The sequence below is a fragment of the Cimex lectularius genome, unplaced genomic scaffold (assembly GCF_000648675.2).
Source record: "Cimex lectularius strain Harlan isolate CLEC.00 unplaced genomic scaffold, Clec_2.1 scaffold41, whole genome shotgun sequence".
In the NCBI taxonomy this organism is placed as follows: Eukaryota; Metazoa; Arthropoda; class Insecta; order Hemiptera; family Cimicidae; genus Cimex; species Cimex lectularius.
The window spans coordinates 866,926-888,374 of NW_019393011.1; the positions used below are offsets into that span (position 1 = coordinate 866,926).

At 31.2% G+C, this 21,449-nt stretch overlaps 1 protein-coding gene across 3 annotated transcripts; it reads right to left on the reverse strand.

The window, feature by feature from the left end:
- Nucleotides 1-2,030: 2,030 nt before the first annotated feature.
- LOC106663892 (glutamine--fructose-6-phosphate aminotransferase [isomerizing] 2-like) lies at nt 2,031-20,986 on the reverse strand. 3 transcript variants are annotated; one of them, XM_014389117.2, is made up of 16 exons: nt 20,838-20,986; nt 11,774-11,881; nt 11,553-11,642; nt 11,165-11,478; nt 10,958-11,099; nt 10,026-10,043; nt 9,713-9,733; nt 9,308-9,459; nt 4,672-4,795; nt 4,469-4,584; nt 3,493-3,691; nt 3,190-3,434; nt 2,980-3,135; nt 2,789-2,917; nt 2,496-2,630; nt 2,031-2,423 (listed from the first exon to the last, which is right to left on the reverse strand). In XM_014389117.2, exons 1-16 carry the CDS (start codon nt 20,842-20,844, stop codon nt 2,313-2,315), a joined length of 2,067 nt encoding a protein of 688 aa, XP_014244603.1. In that variant the 5' UTR covers nt 20,845-20,986; the 3' UTR covers nt 2,031-2,312. The 3 variants fall into 3 exon arrangements, with proteins under 3 accessions (XP_014244603.1, XP_014244604.1, XP_014244605.1); XM_014389118.2 differs by lacking the exon at nt 10,026-10,043; XM_014389119.2 differs by lacking the exons at nt 9,713-9,733; nt 10,026-10,043.
- Between the last annotated feature and the right edge of the window lie 463 nt (nt 20,987-21,449).

The following is a 21,449-nucleotide window of genomic DNA, read 5'->3' on the forward strand; positions in this document are numbered from 1 at the left end:
AGCAATTTGGAAGATTTTCCACAGTGGACTTATTTGTACGATTTCTTAAAGGTAATAATTTGATGCTGTTTTTTGTACTGCGGCGGTACTAGCATTATTCCTCTCGGGTAGAAATGTGTGTTTCTTAGGGACCTGTTGTTTCATAATTTGTTGAAGTCGTGAGGAGCGGTCAAAAATGAGGTAGTTTAGAAAAACACCTTTTTCTTTTTTTACCGACGTTTCGACTTTTATTCGGGTCATCTTCAGGTCCTGGGTAAATTAAAAAAGATATGTTGATTGGAAAAAATACAATTTAAGACGTAAAATTGTATTTTTTCCAATCAACATATGTTTTGTAATTTACCCAAGCCCTGAAGATGACCCGAATAAAGGTCGAAACGTCGGCAAAAAAGAAAAAGGTGTTTTTTTTTAACTACCTCATTCTTGACCTCTCCTCACGACTTCAACAAATTACTAGCCTCGTTGTTGTTGTTTATCACAGACCGGAAACGCGCCGTGGGCCACAAATTGCAGAGAAAATAGAACTGTTGTCCTTTGGTTACAACATTGGATTGTTTGATATTTAATAGTTATAAACACAATGTTCTTATAATTTTCAATGCTGCACTTAAAATTTAATCCCACGCACTTTGAGATTTAGCAACATTCCTAACCGCCGGAGGTCAATGGCCACAAGCCAAAAACTGATGAAAAGTCAATGGCACCCCATTTCTTAACCGAGGAAAACGCCGACAACAAAATATATTAAAATAATTTCCTCTTAGGTTTTACTCCACTTTTTTCCTGAATAATAAATTTTACGATTAACATTCATTAAAAATAAAACCGTCTATTTTTATATCAATTTAATATTATAATTTTTTTATTAACTGATTAAAAATAAAACAGTTTATTTTTAATATCAATTTAAATATTTCTTAGTATATAACCTTGGTCCTAATAATAATTCAACCTCCTTTTAAATTTGATAAACTATATGGGGGTGTTCCTTCACTTACAGAATTGTACATACTGTGTCGTGTACATGTGTGAATTTAAATTAATTCTATTTAAGTTAATATGTGTTTATATGGGTATATTTAATCAATTATATGTGTATATAATTTGTAAGTAATGCTTTTCAGTTTACAAAGTAAAATATTGGGGGTGTCAATGGCTGCAACGTTTTAGGCATTGACCACGCCCATCACTGTAAGGCAAAGGTCCCAGGTTCGAATCCTCAAATCCAGTGCCCATGAATTTGAACCCGCAAACTTACAAACAAGCTTTTTTCTTTTTTTCAAAAACACCAGCACTCTGCGGGTTCATATAACCTAGTAGTTGAAATATCCACTTAAAAAAAAAAAAAAGTAGTGCATTTTGAAAATGAAAGAATACAATATTGTGCATTTTGGAGGATAAATATTATTGAGCTGTAAAAAAAAATTGGCGAAACATGCAGGATTTAATGATAAATGTTGTGTACTTAGCGGTAGCTGTGGTCATAGTTAATTAGGCCCTGAAGCATATCAAATGTAAGTAAATTTTATATTCAGCCTGGTCCATTGTACATTGTCATTATCCATAAAATTATTGTTGTTTTATACAAATTTCATCACAATTACGAATAATATATCATATAAAAGTTTTTTATTAACAATTATTTTTATTTTTTCTTTGTGTTTGCTGTCCTTTTTTATGGATTGTTTAATTTTTGTTAGCTTTGTAATTTTTTTTTAATAATAAAATTATCTCATTTTTGTTATTTTTAGGACGTTTGCTTGAAATAATTCTTCAACTGTACAATTCTTTAAAATATCTCAAGGAAAAGGAAGAAATATCTAAAATTAGATATTTACTGTTAAATAATAAGTAATGCATTTACTTTTTATTAAAAAAAAAAAAAAAGAAGTAATAGAATTGAAAAATGTTTGGTAGAAGAACTTTAGGAAAAGCAATTGTTAGAACAATATATTAGAAAACAAATTATGAAATTTTATTTTGAAAGAAAGGTACAATTAATTGAATAAAACAAAACAATATAAAAATAAAAGGCACATAAATGCTGAATTTAATATAATAAAATTTAAACAAACAAATAATTAACATTTTTGTCATTTTTAGGCACAACAAGTAGCTATAAAAAGACTGTCTGGTCCCAGTTTTTATTTTATAAAATATCCAATACAAGTTTAGTTTTTAATCAAAAGAAACAACAACAATATTGTACAAAATATGAATGTTCTGTAAGGAATGTGTAAAAAAAAAAATATTTTTTTAATTTCTGTTTTGTGGCACATTTTTACCGTTGATCACACAGGCCTGATATAGGTTTATTCCACAGTAACAGATTTGGCCAAGTTACGGGGACAGTCGACGTTACAGCCTCTCAGCACGGCAAGGTGGAAAGAGAGCAGTTGCATTGGAATTACAGTTAGTATCCCCTGTAATATTTTTTAAGAATTTCACTTACATTTAATACGAAGTTTTAATTATTATTATTTAATGAAGCATACCTGAAGGCAATCGACAGTGTGTGGTACTTCAATTATTCGAGAAGCGAAACTCTGGGTTTCCGTATCTCCTTTTTCACAGATCACAATTGGCCTACCATCTCTGGCCGTGATTTGTTGAAGTGCATTCATACATTTCTAAAATTAAATATTAAAAATGATTAAAATATAGAAAAACTTATTTCCTAAATTAAGTAATTTCTGAAAAAAGTTTGTCAATAATTAAGAACAAGGTCTGTCTGGTTACAGCTTTAAACATTAATATAATCAAAAATGAGCCCTATAATTTAATTTACCTGATAAACAGGGTCTCGTGTAACAATGAGAATGATGGGCATATCTTTGTCAACAAGCGCCAGAGGTCCATGCTTGAGTTCTCCTGCCAGAATACCTTCGCTATGCATGTAAGTCAATTCTTTGACTTTCTAAAAATAGAATAAACATTATTAATACATAAAAACTGTTTAAAATCAAAAGAGAAACATACTAAAGCTCCTTCCATGCAAGTGGCAAAATTGTATCCTCTGCCCATTATGAGAAGACTCTTGTGCTGGTATAAGTCTTTAGCGAGTGTTTGGATTAGCTCATCAACTTTAAGAACTTCTTTGATTTGTTCATGCAAGTTCTCCAATCCTTTGATGATCTAGAATATAATTATATTAGTTAAAATATAAAAACTGAATAAAAAATAACTAACCTCAGCTCTCCTAGGCTGAAGGGAAATCCTGTCTTCAGACATCACCAATGCAAACATAACAAGCGAAATAAACTGTGATGTGTATGCTTTAGTTGAAGCAACACCGATCTCAGGGCCAGCATTAATATGAATGCCGCAATGGGATTCTCGACAAATGGAGCTTCCTACTGTATTGGTTACCCCGATAATCAATGCACCCCTCTGCTTACAATATCTTAGAGCCATTAAAGAGTCGGCAGTTTCACCTAAAAGTATTTCAAACTGTAGAAAGAATTTCAAATATTTTTTATACTTCATAAATACCTGACTGGGAAATAAAAAAGCAAACATCATCCCTAAAAACAGGTGTGTTCCTATCAAGGAAATCAGAAGCTAGATCAACCATAACAGGCAGCTCGGTTAGCTCTTCAAGGAGCTGTCTAGTTGCCACAGCAGAGTGGTAAGACGTGCCACAACCAATCAACATCAATCGACGGCATCTTCTTATTTCAGGAATGTATTCCTAGCAAGAGAAAATCAAGTTTTATTGGAATGGTAAATTGTTCTGTAAAAAGTTCTTCGACAAAATAAAAACACATTTGGATTATTAGCCTCCTTACACCCAGACTACAATAATTATTTTAAATATTAAAAAAAAAAGTATTGCATTCTTTCAAATATTTGTGGTACATTTTATTTCAAATTTGAACATTTTATAAAATAATTTGTTGACATGTTGGCTCCTCTTAGCTGTAAGATGAGGTTTTTTAAAACTACTTAATTTTAAAGCTACTTTGAAAAACATTAGTGAAATCTGCAAAACGATTTAGCTAGCTTGAGCATCGCTTACAATCCTGGTCTATTCTTCCTAGTTTTGTCTGCTAGACAGTTTTCGCTTTTCACCTTCTTCAGAGATTATGTTTATCAATTCTGTCCTTTTTTTCCTTTTTTTTCAATTTTGAGAAGAAAAGGCAAAATTAGTATAAAATATACAGACACAGATGATTGGGAAGAGATTAAGCTTAATTTTGTCCAAATCTTCCTAAATTTGTATAATATTTTTTTCCATCCAGCTCCATTTAGACTTGTTTATTTCTCAAAAAAGCAATAAGAGTTTCCAAACTATTATTTTGATAGTATATATTTTTAAAAATTCAATAATTCTAAAATCTTCTGTTTTGTTGTTTTTATAAATGAATAATGTAATACTATGTTACAATACATATATTAAAAAAAGGGACAGCGTTACAAAGTGTTTATTGAAAAGTGGTCAGGAAACAAACAATTCACATGGCCATACTTTGATTCCTCCGAGGACAATGTTCTGAGTTTCGAAGTTAACTCTTCCTCTCATTGTGTTCACAACAGATTCTGGCTGTTCGAAAATTTCCTTTTGCATGAAATAGCTGTAATTTCCTGGAAAAAACCAAAATCAAAAATACAAATGTAAAAATTTATAAGCTTTAATAATTAATTAGTAAGATTTAATTATTTTTGTTTAACCTTTCATGATCTGTTGAATTTCCATCTTAATAGTTGTGATTTCACGTGCATGTGGATCGTCTAAGGACCTGCGAAGTCGATGGATACTGAGCAGGCCCTCTTTAACTGCAGCCACATCATCGTCCTGGGGGGGAAAAATAGTTTGAAACAATAAAACAAAAATGAAATATGTAATATCCGTACGCTTATGAAAAATTACACCGAGGAACCCAAAGATAAAACCAACATAAAGAGCTGCTTTAAATGTCTGACGCATTTTTCTAAAGGGGAGTTTGTAAAAATAGAAATGTTATGTTCTAGCAATGTTTTGTTAAAGGCTTATCATGTGATTATGATGTACTATACAATCATCTTTTTTTTAAAGATTGCTTTTATTTCATACAATTTAATAATTACAAAACATAAGAGATAAAACAAACATTTTGCAAAGCTCGAATTTATAAAATTAGAAATTTACTTCTGTCAATCAGGTAATCACATATCAATAAAACTCATTTTAAAAATGTTTCAAAAAATCCAAACTGCCTTTCAAAAGTTAAATTGAAGCTAGAATGTTTTTTTTTTTCTGTTACATACCCAATCAATTGAGCTTTCTTAACAGCCAGCTAACAACTGCTAATGTCACAACGACATAAACAACATTTGTAACCATATCTCGCATTTTTTAGCATGCAGAATGAAAGAATTAAGGAAGAAAAAAATGAAGTTTAAAACTGAACAATTTAAATTGCAAAAAATTTTACATATGCTTCTTTTGTATTACCTTGTGTTAAAATAAGAACTTCAAACGTATATTCAACACAAATCCTGGCAAAAAATGCACTTATTTGATAGATTAAACTAATTGAAAACTAAAACAATTTTCATTATATCAAGAAACAAAATCTGTAAATAATCATCATGCCAATGAAAATTTGTGTAGACACTGTCTTTCAAACAGAATATCATAAATCTAATATTTTTCTCTCCAAAAGTATACTTTCTTATTCCTTTATCAAGGTGTTAATTTTAAAACAAAGTATTTGAATAGGAATAGTGAATGATGGAGTGAGTGCGGTGTTCAATGCTTTTTAAAAAAGATAGTTCCTATTCACAGAAAGTTGTTTTCCAACTTCATTCGTTCTTATAGGTTTGCTATCCTTGTGAATTTTGACTGTACCGTATAACATTGGAGGTTTTGGGTTCATTGGTATTAGTTTTTTAACTGCATATTGGTCATCTGAGAATAAAAAATTACTATTTTTCAAAATGCACAAGAAAAACAAACCTATAAAACTAGTAGTGTCCTTTTATAATTCCCCGTGCCATAAACTTGCACGTACAATGGACAAAATAATTAAAAATCACACTAATTTCAAACCTAAATTCGGTATAACAATTCTTTAGAATTGTTAAAAGAATTAGATAACATCAATATACCCAACAAGTGTGTTTTAGTATCATTTGACTTTACTAATTTATTCACAAATATCCTCATTGAAGAATGTACTAAACTCATAAAGCAAAAACTTACCGAGAATTCTATTAACGAATTTGTAAAAAATGATATAATAGACCTCTTCAATATATGCCTACTATCTAATTATTGTAAATTCAATAATAAATTTTACAAAATGAAAGGGTTACCAATGGGGTTTCCATTATCCCCACTTTGCGCCAAAATATTCTTGGATAATTTTGAAAAAAATGTTTTCAAATCAAAGAACAAATTAAATCTGTTCATTTTTGGAAAAGCTACGTAGACAATATTTTATACATTTAGTCGGAAACATTAGAGGATCTCAAAGAATCCCTCCAACTAATTAATTCTCTACACCATAATATAAATTTTACATTGGAAATTGGCAAAGATGGTTGTTTGAACTTTTTAGACCTAAAACTATCCATAATAAACAACCTAGTTGAAATAGATGTATATAGAAAACCCACAACTACAGACATTATGATACCAGCGGATTCTTCCCACCCATGGTCCCAAAAGGCTGCTAGTTTCATTTGGCTCATAGACCGTATGTTAAAACTTCCATTAACACCTGATAACTATAAAAAAGAATTAGAAACTATTAAAACCTTAGCAAAAAACAATGGATATCTAGAAATATTTATTGATAGGTTGCTAGTTAAAAGAATACAAAAATTAACTTTAAAAGAATCAACAATAGGACCCAGCCACCCCACCATAAATGAATCATTAGGTTTCCGTTGTTTGCCATACATTGGTGAATTATCGGAAAACGTTAGTACAATTTTTAAACAAGAAGGTTTTAGAATAGCTTTTAGAAGTACGGGTTCGCTTAAAAACATCCTCTCAAAACCTAAATACAAGGTAGACATCTTGGCAAAAAGCGGGGTTTACCAACTTAATTGTAATGATTGTGATATTAAATATAAAGGAAAAAGCAGCAGAGAAATAAAAACGAGAGGAAAAGAACGCTTGCCTAAATCGAACAAATTTTCGGAATTTAAGGACCATCTAAAAGAAACAAAACATAATTTCAATCCAAATTTAAATACAATAGTACAAAGTTTCAACAAAGGGAGAGAACTAGATTGGTTTGAGAAATTTGAAATTAAAAAATGTAAAATTGAACATGGAGACAAATGCATTAATAATATAATAGATTTTGATCTACCTCCCATTTTAAATATGTACAGAAATAATATTAAACGTCCAAACAATTAATTATTTTAATTGTTATTATTTTTATAATAATTTAATAATATTAAGGTATTTTTCTAATTTTTTATCTTTTATCTTTAATCATTAATTTATAATTAATTTCTTACAGTATTTACCATTATAATATTTACTTGTGTTATTCTGCTTTTCACACGTTCAAATTGAGCGCCATTAACAAACCAGCTTCTCATTGCATTATTTTGCAATTCATGTGGAGAGTCGTGATTGTAGAAATCCTTCAGTCTGATGATGAGCTAATGGCTCGAAATCCGGATCGTTGGAAAAACAACTTAATGTGAGTAGGAACTATCTTTTTTTTTAAAGTAAAGTAAAAAAATGAAGTAAAAGTAAAAAGTATTTGAAAGTTGAAAACTTGCAGCTAGGACTGGATGGTGGTAATGAATGCCGAGAAATTTGAGAAATTTCTCTATTGTCATATTCACCTTGTGCCTTGACACCTAACTTTTAAAATGAAACTTAACTTACCCCCAATTCATAAAGTGTAAGTTTTGTAGGAGTAAGAAGTTGACAAAGCGACTATACACCACCTGGCTGTCCCAATTCAAATTTAAAACAGAGTGCGAAGTCACCTTGGAAAGTGATTGAAACTAACCCTCTCTCCAACAAGACTTTTGTATTTATCACTAATTCTGGATTAACTCCCGAAAAAAATGAGGTTCCGCTGCGAACTCTTATTTGAAACCAGACATTACAAAATCAGGTACTGAGATTAATCAAGGATGGGCATCCCACCTACAGACAGTGTACTACAAAATACACACATCAGTCGATGCTCTAACCATCTCCTCATTGAACTAATGAACACTGCACTATCTCCACCTCAAGAATGTCGACTGAAAAGACAAATAAAGAAAGATGGATCCAGATGATGGACTGATCTGGTTCCATCTCTGCTTTATAAAAATTGTAGTGGGTCGATATTATTATTTAATAATATGAAAAGAAAAAGGCAACAAAACTTCCTGAACTATCATTAACGTTTTGATTGGACAACCAATGGGAGGTAAACTAACAATAATTTAATAATAATAACCGTATTATTTAGTGTATGTATGTTTGTGCAAATTTTTTTGGGGTTTGTCAAAAATATTTACTTTTTTTTAAATAAAAAGTAAATACATTACTTATTTACATTTATTTTTTTAACAATAAATATATAATTTTAGATATTTTTTAGACCTTTTCCTTGAAGATATTTTAAAGAATTGTTGAAGACTTATTTAAAGCAAAAGGCCTAGATATAACAAAAATGAGATAATTTTATTATTAAAAAAATTACAATTGAGCTAACAAATATTAAACAATCTATAAAAAAGGACAGCAAACACAAAGAAAAAATAAAATAAAATTGTTAAAAATATGAACTTTACAATATTTATATATGAATAAAATAATATATTTTATATTATATATGAATAATATAATGTTATATTATTCAAAAATCTGATGGAATTTGTATAAAACAACAATTATTTTATGGGAAATGACAAAGTTGGACATTTTTTATGTTCCAATGTATAATGGATCGGGACGAATATTAAAATTTACTTACATTTGATGTGCTTCAGGGCCCAACTAACTACAACCACAGCTACAGCTATGTACACAACATTTCTCATTAAATCCTTCATGTTTTGCCAATTTTTTTACAGCTCAAAAATATTTATCCTCCAAAATGCACAATATTGTACCATATGATTGTTAATTATTTAACCAACTTACACATTTATGTAAAATTGAAGGTCTGTATCTGCTACATATTTCTTATATCGAGTTTTTGCATTGATTCTTAAACATTCCTCAATGTCCACCTTACCACAGCAAGTGTTAATATCACGTAAACGAATGTCTTTACCATATCCCGCATTTTAAATGTTTTATAAATAGTGTTCAGTGTTATCATATGTTTTGTTTCTATTTTATAAAAAAACCTACCTCAAGGAATATCACACGATTTGTATGTTCAATGACAGCAGAGGCATCAGAAGCAAAGAAGTATTCAACTTCTTTTTCCTCAAGGGGTTGAAACTCCGAGGTTGATTCCGACCTCGGCAAAAGTGGAAGTTCACGTCCATGGGGTCTATGATCTAGACAAAAACCAAACTAATTAAAAAGATTTTCCTCTCATTTTAGAAGATTTTGTTGAAACTGTTATTATTATAATCAAAATTAGACGTTTTAAGTGCTGCCCACCACCGCAATAGCGTGAGAAAATAGAAAAGTAATCCTGAAAATTGTTATTTATACAAATAATTATTAAATGATATGACACATATTTTCTCCCATTTTTTTTGTTATGCTTAAGCACAATTATTTCCTTTCCTTTTTCTGTAAAATTACCTGAATGGTTGTGGACGTCGTCTTCATACAGCGTTTTGAAACCGATCAATGAATTTTGGCAAAAACAGAATCAAGAACAAAAAGAACTACATAAGAAAAACAAAGTAACGGAACATAAAAACAAGAACAACAAAAAGGCATGCAAATACACAAAAAGAAAAAAGAGCATATATTACCTTTTACATTGAAGAAAAAGTTATATATAGATAAATTAGTTTAAAATAGAATAATATAGTAAGTTTCAACACAATTAAAATAGAATAAGAAATTAGAAGATTCTTTTCCTTATAAGAAAAAATATTAATTGTAATACCTGTAGCAACATTATCTTCTGAAGGGTTGACAGGATGTCATGCAAACAAACACATAGGTGAGAGAAATATAAAAATAAACAAAAGAAAATAAAACAAATAAAATGTTAGTTAACAGAAAATAATAAGAGACCAACATACATGCAAACAATGAAAGACATGCAAAATATACAAATATGGATGAAATCAGAGGAGAAAAATGAGATAAAATGTATTACTATTAGCAATAAGAACAAAATGGATATAAATTCATTTTAATTTTTACATTTTTTACGCCTGTTTTATTTCTCTAGTACAGTACTACCATTATGTAGTTATTAAATTTAATGATGGATTTTATAAATAAATGGAACTAATTTTTATGTAATTCTGCCTTGCCTGCAATGCACAATGAAAGATTTTATATAAACTTTAAACTGACCGAATGTTGAAAAAATGAACAATTTATAAAAACATTAATTTTTATTCCTATTGGTTTTATTTTAAAAATTGGCCAATGGAATAGAACATGCATTTGGTTTTTATTGTTCATGCACAATAGATGCTCCATTTGAGGTTAAATTTTATTTATTATTATTATTATTATTACAAACTTTCAAACTATACATTCCATTCGACTAGATTTCCAAATGTTAAACATTCATGGCTAAATAGTTTCCAAATAATGTAAATCAAGTGTTTTTTTAAATTGTATTTCAGGATTTCATAGTATAACGTGTTAAAAAAAAACAAAAAAACAATCTATTTACAGGAGAGTTTTTACAAATTCTATTGCATGGTACTTGTAATTGAAAAATCCTTTACCAACCTTATAATATCCAACCTCACCTTGAAGTTGAATTTTACGACACGATTAACCCCTAAAGATTGACTGAATCGGATGAAATATGATAATGAAATGAATCATGATGAAATATAATTTAGTGTAATATACCTTTGCTGTAAAGAATGGGTACATGGTCAGTGGCAAGTCTGGTTTTAGTTTTGATTCCAACTAAAAGCGGGCTTCCTCTCCTCGTCGCTACACACTCCCCAGGGAAATGCTTGCTTTTGAAGCAAAGTGCAAAAGCACCTTCCTAAAAACAACTAACTTTGAAACAAATGAACATTATTATTTTTATTTAATGAAATAACTTCTTACAAGCTGACTGATTGCCTGTTCGACGATCTCACGGAAAGAGTAGTTCTGGTGCTGAGAGTAAATATGGTGTACAAGTTTGGCGATTATTTCTGTGTCGGTGTCGGATTCAAAGGTGTAGCCCTTTTTAGAGAGAAAAACCTTTATGTCCTTGTAATTGGTGACAATTCCGTTGTGGACAACAACAAAAGATTGCGCATCGTCTGATCTTTGTGGATGAGCATTGAGCTCACATGGTACTCCGTGAGTTGCCCAACGAGTGTGGGCAATCCCAACATGAGTTTCGGCCAGTCCATCGAAATTGAGACTGTCTTCACCTGTAACAACCAAACAAATAGAATTAACGTTGAAAATTTATGATTAAAGCGTGAATTAATCGTGAAATACTTACGAGAAAGGATCTCATCTTCTAAAGCCTTGACTTTTCCTGTTTTTTTAATAATGCTAATTTCCTTTCCACTCGAATTGTCAATTGCAACTCCTAAGAAGCAACAATTTAAGAAAACAAATTTCATTTTATATGTTTGTCTATGTTATATTGTTAATGATATTATCTTGTGTATGTGCGTGTGGGAATTGAATAAAATAAATAAAATAAAAATTAAATAAAACCTGCAGAATCATATCCTCGGTATTCAAGCCTCTTGAGACCGTTGACAAGGAGCTCAAGAATTTCCTTCCTGGACTTGGGCGTCAAGTAGTTAAGATAGGCAAAAATTCCTGTAATAACAATGTTATTAATTTCTGTACTTGTATATTAAAAATAAATAATCATAATTTCCTGGAGGATTGAAAATTTTTAATTTCCTGTAGGCAGTGTAACGGTAAAAATAAATGAAACAAAAGTACACCTTCAAGGTTAAGATCAGGTTTGCCAAGTGACCTTTACAATGAATATCACAGTCATTTTCGAATATAACAATTTGAAGTTGCTTTTAGGCAAAACTCAAAGAAATCAAATTACAGCTAAATTTTGTTGTGCACGTGTGTGTATGTGATGGGTTCTTTTTCTTAAATCGATATTTATAATTTAAAAAAAAAGGAATCAAATAGCAAAACTGTAAAATCTTTTTCCTCATATTATTAGTCTTCATAAACTTTAATTCATAGTCTTCAGTCTATTTTTCAATAATCAACAATAGGGATGCATCTTTTCTTTTGCTATTGTTCGTTTTATAATTGACTCTCTATAATTTAACTCTTTTGTCTGTAAATGAAAGGAGCTGGTGGGCATGGGCAGAAAATAACCTTTGGTACTTTTTCTTCATGAGAGTAATAGTGCATCACCTTGTGATGCTTTTTGGCACTTGAAGAGTTTCAGGTTCATGTACATGTTTACAAATTGACATGGCTATCTTTTTGAAACATAGACTTTCAAATTAAGATTTATTTTTTCAATTATGAGATATTTTGTTCAGACCTGCAAGTCAAACCAGCTTGAAAAGGTAGAAAATAGCGGATTTTTGATAAAGTAAAAAAAAAAACATGCAATTCATAAAGCCTGGTTTCAGAGATATTAACGCTATTTTGTCAATTGTATAAGCATAGTTTTTTTTGGACAAATATTGATTGCAATTTAAAAGCATTTTTTTTTTTATTGATCGCACTTTCTCCATTCCAAGACATTTTAAAACTAATCTAAAAATCAAACATTGTGCTTTATTTTTAACCGGCCCAGGGGCACTTATTGGATCTGTCTCCACTTGCAGGTTTTTGAGTTATTCAAATGCCTGTCGGCATCTTCAGTGAGGAACAGCGAGTGGAGACAGAGTCTCACAGACCAAAATGCATCAACTATTATAACGTTTTGTATCTTTTTAGGATCACAAAGACAAAAAAAATATTTCGAATATTTGTAAGTGATAAAGAATTAATGTGCAAAAGGTCAATAAGCTTTCTTAGAAGTACTTTTAATCAAATTATAAAATTAATCACTAACCCTTCTTGGTATTGTACTTACAATTAGCTTTTTAGCAAAAAAAAGTTAAGAACATGATATCAGACATTGATGGTGTAATCACGATCAAAGCTACTAATTCAGTTATGGACAACATGCTAACATCATAGTTTTGTTGGTAAGATATTGTATAATGGAAGTCCTATTTTTAGAAAATTAAATCAAATTTTCTTGATAAATTATTAAATTTAGACACTAACAATGGAAAAATTGGGCTGGAAACTGAACTAACTTTTTTGTAATATCCTCAATTTTTTCGGGTCCTTCATTCACATGAGATGTCCTCTTTCAATTCTTCAATAAGTAAATTCACTGGTTTAATAAAGGATAAGAAGTAAGATTTATACCTTAGTGAGGTAAGTTGGTTAAATATTCATTCTGTAAGGGTGATTAATTTTATATTATAAACAATAATTAAGGGGACGTCGGTGGCAGCAATGGTTGACAAGGCAATCATCACGGTAACGTAAAGGTCCCGGGTTCGAATGCAGGGCCGCTGGCTTACTTGCTCAGATGATTTTGAAAAAAAAAAACATTTGTAAGTATGAGCCGTTGCGTTCCCGCCACCGCTGTCATTTCTTTACATGAAAAGTCCCTGCTGCGCGTAACTTTAGCCATTTAAACCTTATAATACACCGAGTAAGATTTTCGAAAACAATAACAATTTACTTGAAGAGAAACAAACTTAACAAATCCAAGTTTTCGAACAGAAAGAAACTACCAAATCCACCCTTTCCAAAGAAGAGTCAAGTTTAGAAAATCTAAGCCGTGAATCTTTGTCGTTAAGATTTTTTCCGGTAATTGAATGGAAAGCAGGTGTGGCCGGACGCCCAGAAGACTTCGAAGAGAAAGACTCAATTATTGTAGAAAGGAAGGTCGTCTGTAGTAATAGGAAGCTAACGGTAATACAAGGCGTGGATCAATCCTACTCAACCGATAACCTTCAGGAATAAATTTAATTTCCGTCTGTGTTGAAAATACACGATATTACATCTTAAAAAGCAATTCTGACCAAATATGAAAGTGTTTTATATGAACTTTCATTTTTTCTCCAGTACGTGCACTTACAAGAAATTTCTTTAAAAATTGGATGTGAGCTTAAAGTCAATCACTAAAATGAAACTTCATAAAAGTGACAGTTGAACAACGTTGCCCTTAGTAGAGTGAACATATGGCCAACTCTGGTCCGCCAGGCTTCGCTTTAGATCGCGCTCAACTTGCCACCGGTCCATCGCAGTGTCACATGCAACATTCATTTTGTTTAAGCTTTGTGGCGATTAAATATAATACATTTATAAAGATATATTGGCAAATGCCAGCACCAGATAGTAGGAAAGCACAAAGTCATCTTCATTGCTTCCAACCTATTACAAATACACCAGTTTGTACACTGAGAGGGGAAAAAGTGACCACCCTCGTTTTTTTAAGTAAATAGTTAAAATTTTTATTGTTTACTGGATATTTAAAAAAATATCAGCTCTAGCTAAATAAAAGATAAGTTGAGTCAAACAATTTTACCAAAAATGTTGCTAAGGAAATAATAAAGAAAATATTCCAATCAGTACGAAGTATTTCCTCCTCTTGCGTTGATCATCGCTTGAATTGGAAGTGGCATCGATTTTGTGAAGTTTTGAATGTGCTGTGGCATATTTTCATATTCTTCAAACAGTGCCATTCTTAATTCCTGCAAATTCTCTGGCATCACTTGGCGACATTTTACCACGTTTGACAACTCGTCCTATAGGTACTACTCTAAATCGGGACTAAATGCTGTCCACTCACAAACATCGAATGAAGCCCTTCCAAGTCACCAATGGCCCTAGCATTCACGCATAAAAAATAAAAAGGGTCGCCAATTAGTGGCATATAAGGAACTTCTTCTAATAACATCTTCAATATATCGCGCAACTGGTAGGGAACTTCGATGAAGATAAAGTTTGTGCGACATTTCATAGAAAAGCCTGCTCGAACTGTAACACCATCACCTCCAAAACTTTTCCGAGGTGAAAATTTTGCAGATATGTTTCTCTCCTGTTTTTTTCCAAACCCTCTCTCGGCGGTCATAAGACCTCAACAAACAAGATTTCAGCTCAATCATGTTCAGACCAATTGATGTGATTTCTTGCGAAATTAACTAAGCTGTTCATGGCTTTGTCAGAAGTTCTGGACCGGTGGCAGGCCTCGCACGTGATCCACCTGCTGAAAGCCTTCGCCTTCCAGCGCGTACACTGACATTAACATTTCTAACTTGTTCAAGTCCTTGTTTTAACTCAACAGCGGAAGAATGTCGATTGTGGAGTGCACTCGAAACAATAAAATGATCATCCTTCTCTGAGATGTGACACGATGGCGACCTGAACCATGCCTTCTTGAGTAACCTCCGGTCTCTTGGTAGCGATGGAAGACTGTTCTGGGAATGCTACTTCTTCCATCTACCAACAATGCTATGATTCTCGCCGAATCTGTGTCACATAAACAAATTTGAAACTTAAAAATGGTGGAAATTAAAAAAAAAAATCAAACTTCAGGAACGTAGCTTTACAGAAAAACCAACAAAGAACAGATTGACTACTCAAATATTTATTTACAAAATCCAATCGTAAACACAATTGGGACATTCTATGTGTGGTTAAATTATTTGTAATCCTTTAAAACGGACCAAATATTGTTGTAAGATAACCAATGGAGGATTGTCTAAGAGATAATTAAAAATATTAAGGGTAGCCACTTTTTTGTCATTGTATATACATTAATTATTTGTTAGTAAATTTAATTAAAAACTAGCATCCAATTATTAAGTTTTTGTGGCAATGATGCGAATACAAAATAAGATAAAAAATAATAAGGGTCAACGTCAGGAGAAGTCCAAAAAGTATTGGCATATTAGAAACTTTTTTGAAGCCAAATTTTATTTACACTTTAATATTTTGTTAGCACGTCTGAAGTATGCGCAAAACCGAGGATATAAATTTGTGGGCTATTTCAGGTCCATTCTCGTAATAAAACAGTATGTAGCTGATGTTTTGAAAAACAATTTTTTTTCGTACCTTCAGGTCCAGCAAGTAGTACAGATGCCCTAGGTGGAAGATAAATACACCCCTGATCTTTTCATCATTACTGTTCAAATTATGCAAAAATGTCAACATATTTGATGAAACTTAGGTTTCGACACCATTCCACGACATGCAGACTCTGACTAAAACCACCACCGTTCCACTGTTGCCCTGACATTACTATTATAAAATGCAATATTTGCTTTTCTCAATACTTATTTGCGACTGTCAGAGTCGAAAATGTCATACCTGCTTTCAGCTGAAAACATGTTCTTGTAAAATTTTAACTTTATTTATGTAGGTTTTTGCGATCGTCCTCACTGATAAATGGTTTCTTACTTTGAACTCTACCGTAATAATTAAACCTGTCAATTACATTTCTTACTCCTGCACGCTAAAAGTTGCCCTAGAAGTTGTCGCAACCTCTGAACTTATACTAGAGGTCCTTTTGTCACTATTTTATGAATGTTCCTTTTTTTCTTTAAGAAAACTCTTGTGGCCAACCAGAACCCGTCTCATGATCTTTACGATGTTTCTAAACCGAGATGAAACTCATATCTAGTCGATTTGCAATTTCACGAGAACGCAATTTAACGACACGAATGCGTAATGACACACAATGCTCTCGTATTTTAGCCATTTTTTATTACCGCTGGACCGGTTAGAAAATCATTTAGAATAACGATTTTCATTCTTTTTTGGGTTTATTTCAGCCTGAAAGGTTGAAAAATTAAGGATAACCCAGGAATTAAGCAACAAATAACGTACCAATATTTCCTGACCCTTGAAATTCATAATCTTATTTATATATTTTTTAAATCTTATTTTTAATTCACTCGATTTATCGCCATAAAAAATTAATAGTTGGATGCTAGTTTTTAAATAGATTTGTTATCGAACAACTATTATATTTTTAAGATTTAAGAAAAAACTGGGTTTCCAATAATTTTTTGACCCACAGTAGCATTATCTACGTTTATTTTGTTACTGTGGGAAATTTTTGGTACTAATTCGATTTCAAAATTGCTGGAAATTTCATGTTCATAAATTACTAATATATTATTGCCTACTCAGGTTTGCCCCTTTTGGGTGAAAGATCACCGGAAACAGTGCAAATCACGTCGAAAGACTGGAAGCAATTTCAGTTACCCTCAGTTATCCTGTATTCTATAATAAATTCTGGGATTCAAATTAAACTGCTTATTTTTAGGTATTTCGACTTAATTATCCTCTCATTAGTAAAAACTAAGCAGTATTATAACAAATAAAACATTCTGACGAAACCAAACTAGAATTTGATTTGTTGAGGATTTCATAGCAGCTTTATGAATAAATCAAAAGAGAAAGAAGAAAATATCTTAGCGAAATAGTAGATACAAGATGACACTTTTTTTCAATCAAAGACCAATCCTTTAGAAGGTTTAAATCACATATTGAATATAACCTATACAATTTTCTTTTTAATCGTTATAAAACAACATCATCGAAGTACAAAGTATTACGGAAACAAGAACACAACATAAAAACCATGTCGAGACATCCGGGCAACCTTCAACTTGCTTGTCTGCCAATTGTGCAACGAAGTAAAAGTAAAAGTGAGCAGACATAAAAACGATTTGCAAAATTGTTAGGTAAGCTCTGTTTCCGAAAAATTAAAAAAAGGATAAAGGCTGCCCTGTATTAGAGATGGGAAAGGTCCTTAATGAATTTCGGCCATTTCGGAAAAGGAAACGAGAACGATTGCGTTTCCTAGTATGTAAGATAAAAAGCAAACAGTTTATCACAAATCCACAATCCTTTCTGTCTGAACATGAAGTTGAATAATATGCAAAAAAAAAAATTAACTGAATTTTCAGTGAATAAGATTGAAAACCGAAATCGAAACTTCAACTGATTAAAAAATGCTAACAGGTGATCTTCAAATAGAAGTTTACGAAATGTATGTCAGATAAGACTTGCAAGACTAAAATTTCGAATCGAGCATTGCATTCTATTGAGCGAATAACGATAATGCAACAGTGTTGCAAACTTGGTCCAACTTTCACCTATCTAAGGTCTCGCCGATGCATTTAAACATTAAATTTTTTTTTTATATCTGAAGGTTTTGTTGTCTGTGTTTTTAAACAAGGGCGTTAACTCCTAAAGAGAGTAACATTGCATTGTTGATTATGTTTTTAAATTCACGTTTATTGTATTTTTTAAATTTCGTCAAAATTTTAAAAAATTGATACACCATTTGAACCAAAGCACGGTCCGATCTCACAGTTGAACTGAATAAAAATAATAAGAAAATGTAACCATTATGTTGTCTGGAGAATTTCATGATTTTAAAAATTTGATGGTTTAAAAATTTTCTTTAGAGCCACGTCGATTCTTACTGATTGTTTATAATATCCGTTGATTATTTCTATCCACAATGAGATAAAGCTATTTTTCTTAGAAATAACAGCCCAGTTTTTTGATTGCGATTTGTCCAACAGTCAATACGAAAAATACAATTCTTGATATTAATAGAACCAGGAAACCTTTGGACAACTTTCACTTTTTCTCCTTTTAAAACAGGGTCAAATTGACTTCCTACCTTTGGATAATAATTATTATAAAACTTTGAGTTATTTACATGGCTTTTCTTTTAACGTTTTATTTTATGTTTTATCTCACGCCTGGTCAGATTTTTATTGGAAACGTTAGCAATTCCTAATCTTCATCAATAACGCATTAATGTCTTGTGCTCTTTGCAATATTTATCATTAACAAAATATGGTCCGACACTGTCTCGGAATGGTAAATTATAAAAACTCAACCAGTTTGGGCAAAAAAAAAAAAAAATTAAGCACGACAAAATATTTTCTAGTTTTGTTTTCACTTAGAACAGATACACCAATTGTTATGAACAATGAATATATTTCGAGGCAGCCATGCCTCATCTTTCGTAAACAAAAATGTCTTTTTAAGAATTCATACCTATTATTGTTCAACTGAAGTTATAAAAAGATTCCTTAAAATTACACCAATAAAAAGCAATTATTAAAAAAAATTGGTGATTTATATAATTTTAATTTTACTTACGACCATCGAAGCATTAGGAGAATTATGTAAAAGACAAACAGTAAAATTTATATATTTAATTTAATCATTGCTCGATAAGTATAGTTTAAATTTAAGATTTTAGGCTTCCAAGCTTTAAGCTTTTGATTCTTTGCATTATTCTGTAGATTTTTGTAGTATTCAACAATGGAAAATTATTAAATGATAGAATATTAATTTTATTTTTTACCGAATTGTGTAAAAGACTAACAGGGAAATCTATATATTTAATTTAATTACTGGTCGATAAATAAACTTTAAATTTAAGCATGTTAGTGCTTTCAAACTTTAAACTTAATCGATTCTTTGTATTATTAAGACTAGATGGTTTGTAACAATGTTACAAAAATATTTAAAAATTTTCGTTGCAGTACTGCATTGGCCATTAGTTGCATCTTGAGAATTTTCTATTCATATAATTCAATTTTCACAATATCGTGTACTTAATATTTTGATATAAATATAATATAATGAGTTTATGTTTTATATATGTAATCTTCGTGTTTAAATCTAAAATCGATTTTCAGAAGGGCTTTTAACCAGTTTCGAAAGATATTCTCGTAACAATCCCAGAATTCAAAACTTTCTCTATCTTCTGTTGACGCTATCGAAATTCTTTCAGAGTCTACGATAAAGCTTAAAACGTAAAACGATTTAAAAAATAAAAATAAAATAAAGTTAAGGCAGTTTGCTGTTGCTATTATTAAGTGATTGGGAGAAAACAAGTCTGAAAAACGTTCGATGAATAATACATTTCTTGCAGTTGTCTTGACAGTTCGGAATGCAAGTTCGATGAACGCGCGCTTGGCGCAAAAACTTCCTCCCAATTAGAAAAATAAATAAATAATTATATTATAAGCTTATAAAATTTTGAATACATTTCCTGTAATTTTTGTTTGCGTGTGCCTCTGTGTAGATAATCAATTTTTGAATGTATTAATCCATTGGTCTAATTGACCCGATTAATTATTCTTTTTATTTAATGTCTTGAATGAGATTAAAAATTAAATATGTCACGATAGATCAGCGGCGTATGGAGCCGAAGGTCGCGGGTTCGAAGCCCGGTCGTGACACTAACTTTTTCACCTTAGCCAACACCTTATATAAAAATAATAATTAATTTAAATAGATAATTTAAAAAATTATACGCAATAATTTTTTATTTGAAATAAATTTTTGTACATATGTATATATAAATATGTTATAGATAACATTGAGTAAAATGTTATTGATATGGAAAAATGATTTGTTAAAAAATAAAGTATTTAATATTTAAAAGAAAAATATTGGCAAATTTCATAATTTTTGCAAATAATTTTTTCTCTTTAAAAAGACAGAAAAAATTATTTAGTATTTAAATTTGATAGATGCATTTAAGGGATTTTTTAAATAGTTTTTTTTTAAGTTAGAAAAAATGGCCTAACTTGTTCCTTTAAATTATGTATATGTGGTAGCTTGTCAAAAAAAATCCATTTTCTTGGCTAGTGTGACACGTGAATGATCAGGCAAGCATAACCTGGCAACATAACTCGGCCCAGCCCGAAGGTTGGACGTAAAATGGGCGAAGAGCGAGACTCACCGCACATCTCGGCCGAAGGGTTGTGTCAGAGCGTGAGAAAGGGTAGTCACTCGCCCCCAAGCCAGAACGAAACTGAACTAAAGAGTGGAACAAGTCTGGCTGAATGTATCCCACAATTGACGGCCCCACTACCGAGTTGGAGTGAACGCACCTCCACCCGGCCGACTACTCTCACTTGGCCCAAGGCGCCTCGGTCTCCGCCCTCGAATCGCGCACAACGTAAGCCATTCACGTAACTGCCGTAGAGGGTGGAATGTGAACTCGACCAAACTGACATTAAATTGGTTTTGGAAAGGCTGGGATACTCGTCAAATCGAAAATGTCAACACTTACTCTAAGAAACACACAAACACCATGAAAATTCTTTTTAAAAACCCCTAAGAGTTAAAGAGGTAATTTTTAACATCCTTTGATAGTTTTTCACAAAATCAAGTATCAAAATGTTCTTTGCCCCTCCCAAAATTCTTTTTTTCTTTAAATTATTTTTTATTTAGTTTTTTTAGTTCGACGTATGCCTGCATCTAGAGCTGTGTCAACAAAATTCAATTAAAACAAATCTCATAAAACAATGAGCAATTCAATTTTGGGAAGGGTGTAGAGATTGACCGTTAA

Excerpts from the sequence above, each read along its gene's own strand:
- LOC106663892 (XM_014389117.2), bottom strand. Across the intron at positions 11,479-11,552 it reads AGAAGATGAGATCCTTTCTC|GTGAAGACAGTCTCAATTTC; the intron begins GTAAGTATTTCA and ends TGGTTGTTACAG. Across the intron at positions 9,460-9,712 it reads CGACGTCCACAACCATTCAG|ATCATAGACCCCATGGACGT; the intron begins GTAATTTTACAG and ends GTTTTTGTCTAG.